The 14,727-nt window shown below is 40.2% G+C and overlaps 1 protein-coding gene across 6 annotated transcripts in view; it reads left to right on the top strand.

Annotated features, from left to right (window-relative positions):
• GCNT1 (glucosaminyl (N-acetyl) transferase 1) overlaps nt 1-2,079 on the top strand; it is a 29,597-nt gene extending 27,518 nt beyond the window's left edge. For all 6 annotated transcript variants that reach the window (XM_077148460.1, XM_077148459.1, XM_077148455.1 and 3 more), the window contains one exon: nt 81-2,079. In XM_077148460.1, the coding sequence (XP_077004575.1) occupies nt 223-1,518 (1,296 nt within the window). In that variant the 5' untranslated portion in view covers nt 81-222 and the 3' untranslated portion in view covers nt 1,519-2,079. The remainder of the gene's footprint in view (nt 1-80) is intronic.
• The last annotated feature ends 12,648 nt before the right edge of the window (nt 2,080-14,727 follow it).

Raw genomic sequence — 14,727 nt, forward strand, 5'->3', positions numbered from 1 at the left:
CTCATAGCAGAGAGTACAGTTGAGCTTGAGAAGATGTTGTGAAAAACTATATATGTATTTTTTTTCTATTTTTCTTTTAGTTCTGTTCTCCATTTCAAGATGTCTTCATACTTCTGACATGTAAACTGACAACTCTCAAAGCTGTGACAGAGGGAAAATTAATGGTGCCTGAAGCCTAGACGACTTCCCTTAACAAAGCAGAGGCCCTGATTATTGTTTGAAATGCTGAGGAAGTTGCTGCGGAGGAGACTCTTTTCTTATCCCACCAAATACTACTTTTTGATTCTCATTTTTTCTCTAGTCACCTTCTCGGTTTTAAGAATTCATCAAAAGCCCGAATATGTGAATGTGGGACATTTGGAGCTGATCGGAGAGGATCCAAGTAGTGATATTAATTGTACCAAAGTTTTACAGGGTGATAGAGATGAAATTGAAAAGGTAAAGCTGGAAATGCTAACTGTGGAATTTAAAAAGCGCCCTCGGTGGACAACCCGTGACTATATTAACATGACCAGCGATTGTGCTTCTTTCATCAAGAGGCGCAAATATATTGTAGAATCCCTTAGCAAAGAAGAGGTAGAGTTTCCAATCGCCTACTCTATTGTGGTTCATCACAAAATTGAAATGCTTGACAGGCTCCTGAGAGCCATCTACATGCCTCAGAATTTCTATTGCATTCATGTGGACAAAAAATCAGACAGTTCCTTTTTAGCTGCAGTAATGGGCATTGCATCCTGTTTCAGTAACGTCTTTGTGGCCAGTCAGTTGGAGAACGTGGTTTATGCTTCGTGGAGTCGGGTTCAGGCAGACCTCAACTGCATGAGGGATCTCTACAGCCTGAGTGCAGACTGGAAGTACTTGATCAATCTTTGTGGTATGGATTTTCCTATTAAAACCAACCTGGAAATTGTCCGGAAGCTCAAGTCATTAATGGGTGAAAACAACTTAGAAACTGAGAAGATGCCGTCCAATAAAGAGAACCGGTGGAAAAAGCATTATGAAGTCATTGACGGGAAACTAACCAACACAGGGACGGACAAAGTACGTCCTCCTCTTGAAACACCCATTTTTTCCGGCAGTGCCTATTTTGTAGTCAGTAGGCAATATGTGGGGTACGTGCTAGAGAATGAAAAAATTCAAAAGTTTATAGAATGGGCAAAAGACACATACAGCCCAGATGAATATCTCTGGGCCACTATTCAGAGGATCCCAGGAGTCCCCGGTGCCCTGTCCTTGAGCCCAAAGTACGACATGTCTGACATGCATGCCGTGGCTCGGTTTGTCAAGTGGCACTACTTTGAAGGTGACATTTCCAAGGGTGCCCCCTACCCACCCTGCAGCGGGGTCCACGTGCGCTCCGTGTGCGTTTTCGGGATGGGTGACTTGAACTGGATGCTGCGCAATCACCACTTCTTTGCCAATAAGTTTGACACCGATGTGGACCCCTTTGCCATCCAGTGTTTGGATGAGCATCTGAGGCATAAAGCACTGGAGGCATTCAGACATGGTCCGTTGTAGGCAATTTTAGAAATGAGCAGAACACACGAACTATGCTCCGCCCGACTCTTCTGCCTTGTTAATGAGCATCAAGGGAGCTCTTGGGGTCAAGGACTCAAGTAGGTCTTTATGTTAGAGCAGCTCCGTGTTTTCTGCAAAGCACAATCTGTTGAAAGGGCATAGCCTTAAATGTCCAACTAAAGTAAAGGGGAAGGGAAGTTAGAGTAGCAGAGAGGCCAGAGGAGAGAGCAAGGTATTGAAGGGAAATTTGGACCGAGTCGCTGGATAAGAGGTACAATGCAAAAATCTGTCAAAAAAGCTCAGGGATTTAACAAAAGGAAAAGATATGATCTGTGCCAAAATTATTTGAGAGCTTTAAATCTGGTAATTTTCGTGATTTAAATAAACTTAAAGCAACAACCAATCATAAGAATGTAATTTATCTTGTATGTTATAGCTGAATAGAAATTTGATTTTACTCTAAATAATCCTTTTAAATTATTTACTTTGCACTGATATACTGTGCTGTGTAGTGTATCTTTGTATGTCATCTCAGGGACCTTAAAAATGTGCTTGATTTTACGTGACTATCTCTGCCTGATTTGTGCTTATAACTGTACATATGTTTCAAAAAACCAAAAAAAAAAAAAAGATAATTTCTAATTGATAATTGATTCTACGAATCATCTTAGGTTATTAGAAATGTTCAGGTGGTTTGTTGTGGTTTTTACAATGAGTAACACTCAGTTTTTCCACCTGTTTTTCTTCCTACTCCTTTCCCAGTCTCCCTGCTGCCAGCATGTGTAAAAACTTAATTTCATAGAACCTCATACTACCGTGTTAGTAGATCTTATTGCAGCAAACTGTACAGAGAACCAAGACAGAGGATGAAGTCGGTTTTCAGAAGGGGGAGGGAGGAGGAGTCATTCAGAGGGGATCTGAGGACCGTGATGACTTTTCAAAACCAGCACTTGGCACGTTCCCCAGAAGCCTAGGCTCAGTGGATCCACTTGCATCCAGCCTCCCAGGGTCATTGATCCTAACGTTTCCAGGGCCACCATTTGAAAGGAAATGGCCTCCCCTGTTCTTGGTTCTTCACACAGACCCTTAGTCCCACTGGTTGGGATTTTCCTTGTATGTCGGAACCTTCAATGGGGATATGGGAGAGGTGTGCTGCTGTTCCATGTGAGGTGATCGAAGGCCTGGTGACCCTAAAAGGAACTTTAGATTTGGGACAGATTGCTTCAGTATTGTTACTGCTCACCACATGTGACTTTTCACTCTCTCCGTTTTCACCAAAAGACATGATTTGGGGTTGCTCTCATCTCAAGGTAAATGAGATAAGCTGATATTGTTTTCAGCGAGAGATCTAACAGAAAATATGAAGCTTTAACATTTAGCATTAAATTTTTAATAAGCATCAAAACCATGTGCTTGTTTTTAAAGCATAGCCAGCTTAAACCAATACATTAGAAATTCATAAAACCAGATGGTTTTCAGACATTCAACTGAGAAAACATTTGTCATTTCTCAAAAGTTAGAAAATGTTTTCATTGAGGTTTGTTATCATGACCATATTTAATGGGTGTTTCATGTCATTTTTTCAAACCTTTTTCATTTGTAGAAGTACAAGTCAGTAGGTTGCTGGATTTTTGCATGACTCTCATGGCAGCCTGTGTTGGACCAACACATATTTTTTGCTTTTAGAACTCAACAGATGAGCGGTCCACGGTGGCTCAGCAGGCAGAGTTCTCGCCTGCCATGCCGGAGACCCGGGTTTGATTCCCAATGTCTGCCCATGTTGGGGACAAGAGGAAGCTCAGCAGATGATGTTGATAAGGGCATTATATGCATACTGCCTTCTAAATCAGTTTTTTCTTGTAATGCACATCATATTTCTCCCACATGCTCTTTTAGCAGGATGGTTTTACCTACAATATTGGATGTTAAAAAAAAAAACTCTTAAAACATTCAATGTTATACTTTGTGTGTATGTCTTTTTTGTTTTAACTTCATTCATGGTGTCTATTTTATATGCCTTTTTTCCTTTCTCCCTTTGAACATTTTCAAATCTATAGGAAAGTTAAAATAGTGTAGTGAACACCTTTACACCCTTCGCCTGGAGGCACCAGTTGTTAACACCTTGCCCCATTTGCTTTAAGTTTCGGGTGTTTCAGAATACAGCAAAGTTGAAAATTTGTTTAAAAAATACTCAAAGTTCGCATTCAGACACTTGCCTTATGGTAGCGTGACAGGATCTGATTTACATTTAAATGGACAGGCTTTGAGGGCTTTTTTTTTCTTCACCACAGGTATAAAAATAGGAAGGAGCAACAACAGCAACAAAAAAAAGTAGGACGACTCGTCTGTTTCCTCAGCCCCACACTAAAACTGTGAACTCACTGTCCATAGGCAGCTCTGATACCACATCTTTCTAGTATGACATTTGTTGAAATGTGACTCAGCACTGCCCTGTTGGTACCACCTCTTTAAGTGACTATATAGGAATTAGTTCACTGGAACTAAAAGTTTATTTTCAAACTTCCCAGCCTTAAAAGGAAGTGAAATTCATCCTACTGGGGCAAGCAATTTGAGGACTCAAAAAGCTGACTTCAAAAGGAAAATGACAAATTCAGAAGGACCCCCCAAATGCAAGCTCGTTGGGAAAGATATAAAATTATTTAAATTACTTTGTAAATGTCAGTTACTAAAAATGAATTCCTTTTTACTGTTTCTTAAGGTCTTTTACAGGGGATTATCAGAAATCATATTCACAGAAAAAAATGAGGCTAAATGGCAATTTTATTATGTCAGGATTTCAGCTAGTCAAGTGCTCCATTGCAGTTAACATACTTCTTTAAAACAAGAGTTCACAAAAATGGTCTATATTTTATAGGCAATTACCTTGACTTTTCCCAGGCTACAGCAAACAGTCACCTGCATTTTCGGTCTTGAAAATGTGGTGTATTATTGTCTCTGACGTGTTTGTGTCATTCATTCAAATAGGTATTTAGGGAGGAGGGAACCATGTTTTGGTCCATTCCACCTGTAGGTTCGTTGAAATGGACTTTTCCAGTTGCTTGTGCAAAATAAAAATAATTTCTCATTAGGCTACATATAAAATAAACTCAACATAATTTCACAACAAAAGTAGTTACTGTAAGTTGTACTCTAAATGAATATGGGCGTGACAATACAGTTGGAACCAATCAGATTACCCTTAAAATCAGCCATTCAGAAACCAATTTATTGTCTCCACAAATTACTCCTTTTTGGATAGCTGTCAGCACTTACAATTTAAAACAGCAGTTGTAGTTCACCATAACCCACAAAATCTCTTGTATATGATTAAGCATAAGGTTAATTCTCAAGGAAGAAAAGCCTGAATGGAAGAGGGGGTAACAAAGGCAGAAGTTTTAGCACAGATTATGCAAAAAGGCTAAGACGGGGAACTTGAGAAGAATGTCGTCTAACAGCCAGTATTGCATTCTAGAGCATTATTAACTTCAGCCTGGGTCTGCTGAGGGAGGAGGGCAGTCTCAGCTCAAAGACATAAAACCAGCAGGAGCTGCGGTTTGTGTGTGGTGAGTCCAGCTCATGGGAAATGAACAGAAACCCTCCCCCCCTCCCCAATAACTGAGTGCCTATTCCCACGCCTTGCCTGATCTGTTCAACTCTTCCGGGTGCTTTTTAACTCCATTAGAAGAATGGTGAAACTGATGGATTTCAGGCCTTTCTCTAAAGTTTAATACCATTGGATAACCCTTATATATTAAATACAGTACATATTTTTTATTATATAAAAATATAAATCGATATTTATATATAAATATATATGTTATACAGTAACAGGCTGCTTGTAAAAGATTTAGTGTTTGCTTCTTAAAACTTCCACGGCTTTTCATCAGAATATTGACTTAATTTTGTTTTGAGCAGCAAGACCCAAACTAAAGGTGAATTAAAACTATTGGGAAAGAAGACTAAGGTCTTCTTTTTTTTTTTTTTTTTTCCCATAGATAGCCCAGGATTCTTGGAATTAATATGAAATTAGCAAGTACCTCCAAGTATCCAAAATACTTTTTTCAGGCAAAAAAAAAAAATGTTTTGAGATAATGGCAATGTTACCACTCACCATGACAACACGAGCCATAAAAAGTAGAGATGGATGCAAGATGTAAGACAGGTGTGGATGGAAAAATATACTATGCTCCTAGCTGATAAAATTAAATGTTTTAAACTTGTCCCTTCTTCCCAAATCCATTTCATCAGGTAGGTGCAAGTTGAATCATATTCTCAAAGGGTTGATAAGGCTTTTAAATTTTATTTGGAAGAAAAGAATGTGCAAGAATAGCTACATATACCTTGAAAAAATAAAGTGATGAAATCTTATAAGACTAGATATAAAACTATATTTTAAAGCTAAAAGATATCAAAAGTATATATTAGTTTACATTTGAACTCTCAGGCTGATGCAATAAGAGCCTCAAAATAGAATTTAAATAATTTTTTTGAAGTCTTAACCATGGAACTATCAGGACGTAAGAAGGGAAAGGTAAAATTAGCAAGGGCCCATTTGAAGAACATTAGATTACAGCCTCAATAATGTACACCAAACTCCAGTTGGATTAAAAATGAAATCTAAGTGTAATATATCTACTGATGGAATAAAATAGAACATATAACTTACGAACCTTAAGAGTAAAAATAATTAAATAGAATTTCAGCAATCTAATATGAAGCAGGAAAAAAAAGCAATTTAAAAAGTGAAAATAAAGTCTAGAGGAACATTTCAGTGACTATCTCCAGACGTGACAGAGCTTTCCAAATGAGAGCAATGTGCAGATTCATTAAGGAACACAGACTTAAAGTGTGTATATCTTCTGAATATTATAAAACAAAAGTAATTTGGAAGTTTGCCAATCAATTTTGAAAAAAGGGGGATGACTTGAGATATAATAATTTATGCTAATATGTTTTAAATGGCAGCATGAAGTTAGTCACATACCATAAAATTCACCCATTTAAAATACACACTTGGATAGTTATTAGTATACCCATCACCACAATCAATTTTAGAACATTTTCATCACCCCAGAAAGACATACCATCCCCTTTAGCAGCCATTCCTCATTTCCCTCCAACCCTTCATGTTAATGTGGTTTTTGTTTGTTTGTATATTGTATAGTGGGGTCACATTTTATTCTTTTTCCATGTGAGTATCCCATTATTGCAGCACCATTTGTTGAATTTTTGTTTGTTTTCTGTTTGCTTGCTTGCTTGATTGTTTTGGGAAGTGCATGGGCTGGGAATCGAACCCAGGTCTCCTGCATGGCAGGCGAGAATTGTACCACCCCCCCACAATGTGTTTTTAAAAAAGCATTAAGAGGCCAAGAGAAATTAACAAAGAAAGTAGCTGTTCACAGAAGGTGACATAAGGGAAATTAAAAAGGCATGAAAGAAAAGTTGACATTTAATAAAAAGAATCCAAATTAAAGCAAAATGTAATTTTTACATACTAAATCAGCAAAGATTTTTAAGTATCCATTCTCCATACTTAGGAAGGGATGTTGTGAAACACATGGGTATATTGCAGAGAAGAGTGGTAAAACCTGCTAGAAAAAGCAGTTTGACCCCATGATGTGCCTTTAGAAACATTCAAAATCTTTGATCAACATCAAAGATTATTCCCATATAATTGAACATCTTAGAAAATACCCTAGGGTGATAATCATAGATCAGGACCTAGATTCAAATCCATGCAATGTTTGTCATATTTTATTTGTGCCAAAATGCAAACAAATATAATCTTCACTGACAGAGGAATAATGACGTACTTAAAAAAAAATTATTGTGTTGGGTAATTATGGACTATTATCTTTTTATAGTATCTTTAATGCTATGGAAATTACTCGAAGTGCAATTTAAAAAGGTTGAAGACTCCATAAAACGTGAGCTCAATAATGTGTATTTTTTATCAATAATAATTTTTTTTTTTAAAAGAAAGATTGAACAGAAAGGAACATTCAGAATTTCTCTGAGATCACAGCTTGATATTTTGACAGTGATTCTTCAGAGCTCCATCAGATTGCTGCATGCCAAACATTTATTTGGAGCGCTTTCCCCATATGGTTTGTCTTAGGGAGTTTTATACCCCCCATCTCCAGTCTCTATTTGGGGGAGAGGAGTCCTGCTTTCTCTCCACTCCTTTCTCACCCACGGAAATGTTTTTAAATTTAAGCTTTGGTGCTTAGCAGAGTGTTTGGGGACCTTATACTCTGGGTAACCCTTTAGATGCCCCAAATCCATTGCCTCGGTGGAGAGACAACCTCCTGCAGCACTAGCCAGAGGAAAATGTAACCACAATCCTATGGGCTGCTATCTGTCTGACTTCAAGTCCCCGGGATGCTTAAATACGCAGCAGTTTGCAGCAGTTTGCTTCTGGCAAACTGCTTTTAGAGTCCACATGTGGAATTTCACTTTCTGATACCAGAATGCTTATTCAATTGATAAATGTTAATGAACTTGCTTGTTCAGTGAGGTGGCCTGGTTCTTTGAGCTGTAAGCTTTCGCAAAGCAGTAGTCATCAGCTGGAGGGCTCCGATGTATTCCTACTCTCCAGTAGCAACTATCAGAACATCTCACCCTGGGAGTAACTTGGGTGAGCAATATTAGGGATGGAGGGGGATCTTGTTTGTTTAACTAGAGAATTTTGTGCACTTCATTGAAGGCTGAACTACCTTTAAAATTAGTGAAGAAACAGAAATCAGTGTTTTCTTTAAAAGAAAACACTAAGGAAAAAAGAAAAAAGGATTTCTGCAGAACACGAACGCCACCAATCACCGGTTAAACGTTACTGGGTATTTATAATTCATTTTTTCTGCCATTTGACTCAGAAATAAACTCTTCTTAGCCCAACTAGAATCCCCTTGATTAGCTTGTATTTAACTTACTTTAATGTGGAACTGTTTTCTCTTCTACAAAACTTTCCTTTGCCCCTGCATCTCAAAGAAGAATTACATTCCTTCATAATGACCCCAGCTAACATTTGGGCAATACATTTGCATAATTTGGTCATTTATTGCATAACATTTGGGCGTTTTCTGCATAGCAGGCCATGTTCTAAGCACTTTCCATGTCTTATCTCTTTGCCTCAGCAACAGCCCCGGGAGTATGAACAGTAGCTGTCACACTTGACACAGGGGTCAAAGAAAGGCATGAATCGAACACAAATTGTCATCCTTTGAAATGTTTTTCCCGTGTCCATCTACTCTGTCACCTCAAACATCCATTTCCTTCCCCAGACCCTGCCCCACTTCGAGTGAAGCACTTTCAGTTTTTAAACAAGCAAACATATTGAGAGAGAAAAGGATGGAAACGAAAAGGATTAATCCGCAAGTGTGGGCGAAGGTGTACACGAGAGGAAAGAGCAGCCATGGATGGCAACCAGGCCGAGGAGGACAGGGCTGCTAGAAATCCTGAGCCTCCAAAGTCTTAAATGTGGGAGGAGAAGCAGGAAAGGGCAGGCTGGAAGCCATAAAGGGGAAAGAATCTCAAGAAGTGTCAGTCTAACACTTTGGATGAAAGTGTGGGAGGTTTGAGAGGGAAATCCTTGGGCATGACATATATGGCAAGTGCCAACCCCCACTTGCCAGGGTCATCCCCCATTTAATCATTCTTGTCTCTTTTAGACCACTGTTTCTTTATCTAATATAATAAATACACCATCACACAAATGAGGGAGACCTGAAGAAGTGAGTCCCCATATCTCCCAGGAAGGTGAGGACCCGCAGGTGAGTTTTGCTTGGCCAAGCCCCTCCCTGGGCTGGCTTTGGTGTAGCTGAATGAATCGTGCCAACTGATGACATTCCACAAAAGAATCCGAGGGGTGGAGACATGGGCCGGAAAGAGCAGAAAATACTCAGTCGGGGGCAGGGATATAGGTGGACCTGAAGACTATAGAGAAAAATGTGAGGGAAAGAGAAGATTTAAAAGGGAATTAAAAAAAAAAATGGTTTGCACGCAGGGTGTCATGTTTACCTTCTTCACAGTTAGTGACCAGCTAAATTGGTTTGCTGGGGACAGAGGCGTTTCTGGGACACTGTACTTTGAGTGTTAAAACCTGTGGGGGTTGATCATCCTGAGTTTATCTTTCTACAAACTTCTCAGTGCACTGAGAGCAGAATTTATGTGTTTTGGATGTTAAGCCACACGTATAGATGGCATGCACACTCAGTGTTCAGCACTGACCAAGCAAGTTTCTGATTAAGGAAAGAATTATAACCATGCAGGGTGAAGGGATGACACTCTCACAAATCCTTAGCAGCTTAATTCAAATTGTTTGCACACAAGTCACCCCACCCTGAGGGGTATATTAGATAGAGGGGGGTCTTTTGGGCAGGGCTTGTGGATGCTTAGAAATCAGAATAAGATCTGTGATGCCGGTTCCAGCCAGCCAGTTTCTACTTCAGATGACAGTTGTACAATCCACCTGGTTACTGAACCACCAACCTGAACCTGAGCTCCCCTCAGATGTCTCCTCTTCCCACACCCACTCAGTTATCCAAGTCTCTCCCCATAACAGTGCTTCTCTTCAAACGGTCCTCTCTTGTTATCAAACCCTCACCAGTCACTCCTCTTTCCTGGATTGTTGCCACTTTTCAAACTGCCCTTTCTTGAAACCTGGCTCCCTGAAAACATCCCCAGAAAAACCAGGGAACAAGACAAAGCAGAATCTATTACTTTGCTGCTGGAAGGGAGAGTACCATCGCTGCAGAGCCCCAGTAGCTCCCAGAGCAGGGAGGGCCGTCTCAGGTCCCCACCCACCCACCCCAGCAGTGGTCTTCTGCTTTATTGGAAGAAGCAAGTGTCTAGTTGACACTCAGATATGCTCAAGAAAGTAAGAGAACCAACTCTTCAATGTGACACCAAAGTGGCCATTTAAAAATAATCCTTCACTATTCTATATCTCTTTATCAATGAAGATGGTGTTAGGATGATGTGCTAATTCCTGGGCGTCCCCTCCCCCCACCTATTTTTTTTTTTTTTTTTTTTTTTAAGAAGTAAAGAACATGGACACCCTGAGAATTTAGAAACAGGCTCAGATCTGGGTGAGGTTTTGAAGTCTGGTTAAGGTGGCTGTTGAAATTCAGCTTGTCTTAATTCTTTTGGTGAAATAAAACCTTACTGGAAATGAAATGCTGCACCTGTATTGAAATATCCTGTCTCTCTCTTTTTTTTTTTTTTTTTTTCTTGTGCCTGCCCACAAATATTTCTACTCAGGAAACTTGATCTTTAGGAATCCGGTGTTCTTTCCTCACTGCCTAAACACATGACTGAGGTAACTGGAGTGCAGGGCTGGTCTCCAGTGGGTTGAGGTTCCTTTTGTTATGAGGGTTGGGGAAGGCATGACAAGGAAGAGGAGGTATAGCCATGTTTGTGGGTCCCTATGTACATTTACTCAAGCCATTTATAGAAACTCAACAAATGGGTTCACGGTACAACTGTTTCCTATGAAGCTAAATTTCACTTTGTATGAGGTGCAAACAAGAAAATAAGGATGGGTAATGAAAATAAGGAGGACATGTGTAAAAACTTGAAAAAAAATAATACATGCATTCTTAGCTTAGGATGAATAACAAGAAACCAGTGGGATGGGAGAGAAGAAAGCCTTCCCCAAGAATCTTTCCTCACAACTATTTTATGTTTAAAACAAGGGCTGAAAACTTCTGGGTCCTGCGGACAGCCAAACAACAACCATTGTTCTAAACCATTCAATTCTCTACTTTGCCACACTCCTCATACCTTGGTAATAGATGGTGTGGATTAAATTGTGTAGCCCAATTTGTACATGGTCTTGGTCTGACTTGTGGTGGGTGTGGACCCACTGTAAATAAGATCTTTTCAAGATGTTTCTTCAGTTCAGGTGTGGCCTCAGTGAATCAGGTTGGGCTTTAATCTGATTCCTGGAGTCCTTTGTAAGAAGAGTAAAAATCAGGCAGAGGGAGAAGCCAGGAGCAGCCAGAAGACTGACGTGAACAGAACCTGAAGGAGAAGGGAGAAGACGTCCCTAGTTGCACTGCCATGTGAGAGAAAAGCCAAGGACGAAGGATTGCCAGCAGCTAGTCCTGGAACACCAGCCCTTTAGGAAGAAGAAATTACCTAGCTGAAGCCTTGATTTTGGACTTCTCCTAGACCCAAAACTGTGGATCAATAAATTCCTGATGTTTAAGCCACTCATTTTATGGTATTTGTTTTAGCAGTCAGGAAACTAAAACAATAGATTTATCTACTGCGCAGTATATATGCATAAACACAATGTATTGCTTAAGTGTCTCCTAGCTTGTATTTTCTTCTGTAATTGTTCTTATATTTCCATGTGGATCAAGCTCTCTGAAGGCAGTGCCCATGTCTCATTTTCCCATAAATGCATAGTTAGCAGTTTCCTTTCAGTTCTAACTGGTAGAAACACAAATTAAACCAATTGTTTCAGTTTGCTAATGCTGCCAAAATGCAGTATCCTAGAAGTGGATGGGCTTTTAGTAATGGAGATTTATTAGCTTACAAGTTAGAATTCTTAGGCTATGAAAATGTCCAAATTAAGGCATCAATAGGATGTAACCTGGACTCTGAAGAAAGGCTGCCAGCATCTGGGACACCTCTGTCAGCTAGGAAAGCACATGGCCAGCATCTGCTGATCCTTCACTCCTAGGTTTCATTGCTTTCAGTTTCTGGTTCCAGTAGCTTCCTCTCTGTGTCCTGCAGGCCCTCTCTTAGCTTCTCCAGGGCTTTTTTCTCTAAGCTCTCTTGGGTCTTTTCTCTCATAAAGGACTCCAGTAAAAGGATTAAGATCCACTGTGAATGGGTGGGGCCACATCTCAAATTGAAATAACTGAACCGAAAGTTCCCACCCACAATAGGTCTGCACCCACAGGAATGGTTTAAAAGAACATGGCCTTTTCTGGGCTACATAACACCTCCAAACTACCACACCATTGTTTAAGTAGCTCCTAGCTTGTATTTTCTTCTGTAATTGTTCTTATCTTTCCATACTATGGGTGGCTTAAACCAATAAAGGGTGAAACTCTGGCTCCTAGATGCAAACCACAATGAGGGTGGGACTGCTTCATACATGAGTGGACCCAGGAGTGGCTTATGAACTGTACATCATCAGGGCTCTGTAGATAACTGGGCTTTTCCAGGAATTTTATACTCTCAAGTTTGTCTGCAGGGCTGGAACCTAGCCTCTGGCCACTTCATGTCATGCCAGTACCATTCCTCACAAGTGAGGAAAGAGAGACTCTTCTTCAACTTCAGTGGAAACTTCCAGGAGAAGAACCTGGATAGGTCAGGTTTGGTTGTATTCCCATCTGTCTTAGTTTGCTAGAACAAATACCATAGATTGGTTAGCTTAAACCACTAGGGATTATTGTCCTAGTTTGGGAAGAGAGAAGTCCAAAATCAAGGTATTGACAGGCTCATGCTTTCTTCAAAGTCTGTAGCGTTCTGGTGGTCGCTTGCTGGCAGTCCATAACTCAATTCTGCCTCTGTCACATGGCCATCTGTCTCCTGCTCACTCCTATGATTGTGTTTAAATTTCCTCTGCTTACAAAAACTCATGCTGGTTTAAAGGCCACCCTGATTCAGTTTGGCCTCATTTTAACTAATAGGGCCTTTGGAGATCCTGTTTACAAATGAGTACACATCCACATGTTCAAGTACAGAGATTAGGACTTGAACATGTATTTGTGGGGGACATGATTCAATCCATAAAACCACCCCTGGATCGATCACTTTGGCTAGAGTACCTCAATTGGCCCCAGACAGGACCATGTGTCCATTCCTGTGGTCAGAGGGGCAGGGGTATTAAAGAAAAGAATTCTAGGCAAATAAGGACAATAGCTATACCATGCTTCCATGTTCCTTTTCAGGCTACTAGTCTAGTGATTAGTAAATGATAGTGTGCTGGTTTGAAACTATTATGTACCCCAGAAAATCCTTGTTCTTCTAGTCCATTCTTGTGGATGCAGGCCTATTGTGGGTGGGACTTTTTGATTAGGTTGTTTCCATGGAGATGTGATCCACTCAATTCAAGGTGAGTCTTAATCCTTTACTGGAGTCCTTTTAGGAGAGCTCAAGTAGAGAGAAAGCTCAGAAAGGTAATGCCCCAGGAGAAGGTAGAAGGACCCACAGGAACTGAGAGAGCCATTTTAAAACCAACCCAGGAGAGAAGGGTCAGCAGACATCGCCATGTGCCTTCCCATGTGTAATGGTCAGGTTCATGTGTTGTCGGTCAGGTGATGGTGCCCAATTGTCTGGTCAGTCAAGCACTGGCCTATCTGTTGCTGTGAGAACATTTCAGGACTTAAATCCATGAAATTTAAGTTCCATGGATTTAAGTGGTTGCATCCAGGGATGATTACAATGGTAGTTGGCTAAGGGTAGTGTCTTCTGCAATGAGTGATGCTTAATTTAATCACCTGAACGGTTTTAAGGAGAATTCAGGGGAGAATCTTTCACTCTGCTTCAGCCAGCCAGCCTCTCCTGGGGAATTCTTTGAGGACCTTCATTGAAGCTGCCAGCTCATGACCTGCCCTATAGATTTTGGGCTTTTCCATCCCCATGGTTGTGTGAAACACTTTTATAAATCTGATATTTATAGATAGATATCTCCTGTTGGTTTTGTTTCCCTGAGAACCCTAATTAATACACTGTATGATGGAGGAATCCCCAGTGCCATAGGCCTTTCTTGAGTGAAGGTATTCTCTTGTCCATACCTTAGTTTGGACATTTTCATGGCCTTAGAACTGTAAATTTGTAACTTAATGAATCCCCTTTGAAAAAAACAACCCATTTCTGGTATATTGTGTTCCAAAACTTTAGCAAACCAAAACAAGTTGTCACTGAGCAAATACCTAGAGAGCTTGTGAACACAAACTAGTATCTCATTTGTCATTAATGAACACAGTAATTTCACCAAGCTCTTCCCCAATTTCAGAACTCAAAAGACAAACACCTTAGAAAGATAATAATTTAGAGTTGGGATATTTTTACTCTCAACATTACTTAAGCTCCCTGTCTTGACGATTGCCTGATATCATGGACCTTTCTACCTCCCAGAAAGAACGTGGCATGAAGCAAACCCTACAGAACCACCTGATATACACTGATGTTCTCAACAACATTCAGCCTCAGTTTTAGTAACATGCCTTTGCCTGTTACTAATGCTTTGGG

This window comes from Tamandua tetradactyla, chromosome 2 (assembly GCF_023851605.1).
Source record: "Tamandua tetradactyla isolate mTamTet1 chromosome 2, mTamTet1.pri, whole genome shotgun sequence".
Classification (NCBI taxonomy): domain Eukaryota; kingdom Metazoa; phylum Chordata; class Mammalia; order Pilosa; family Myrmecophagidae; genus Tamandua; species Tamandua tetradactyla.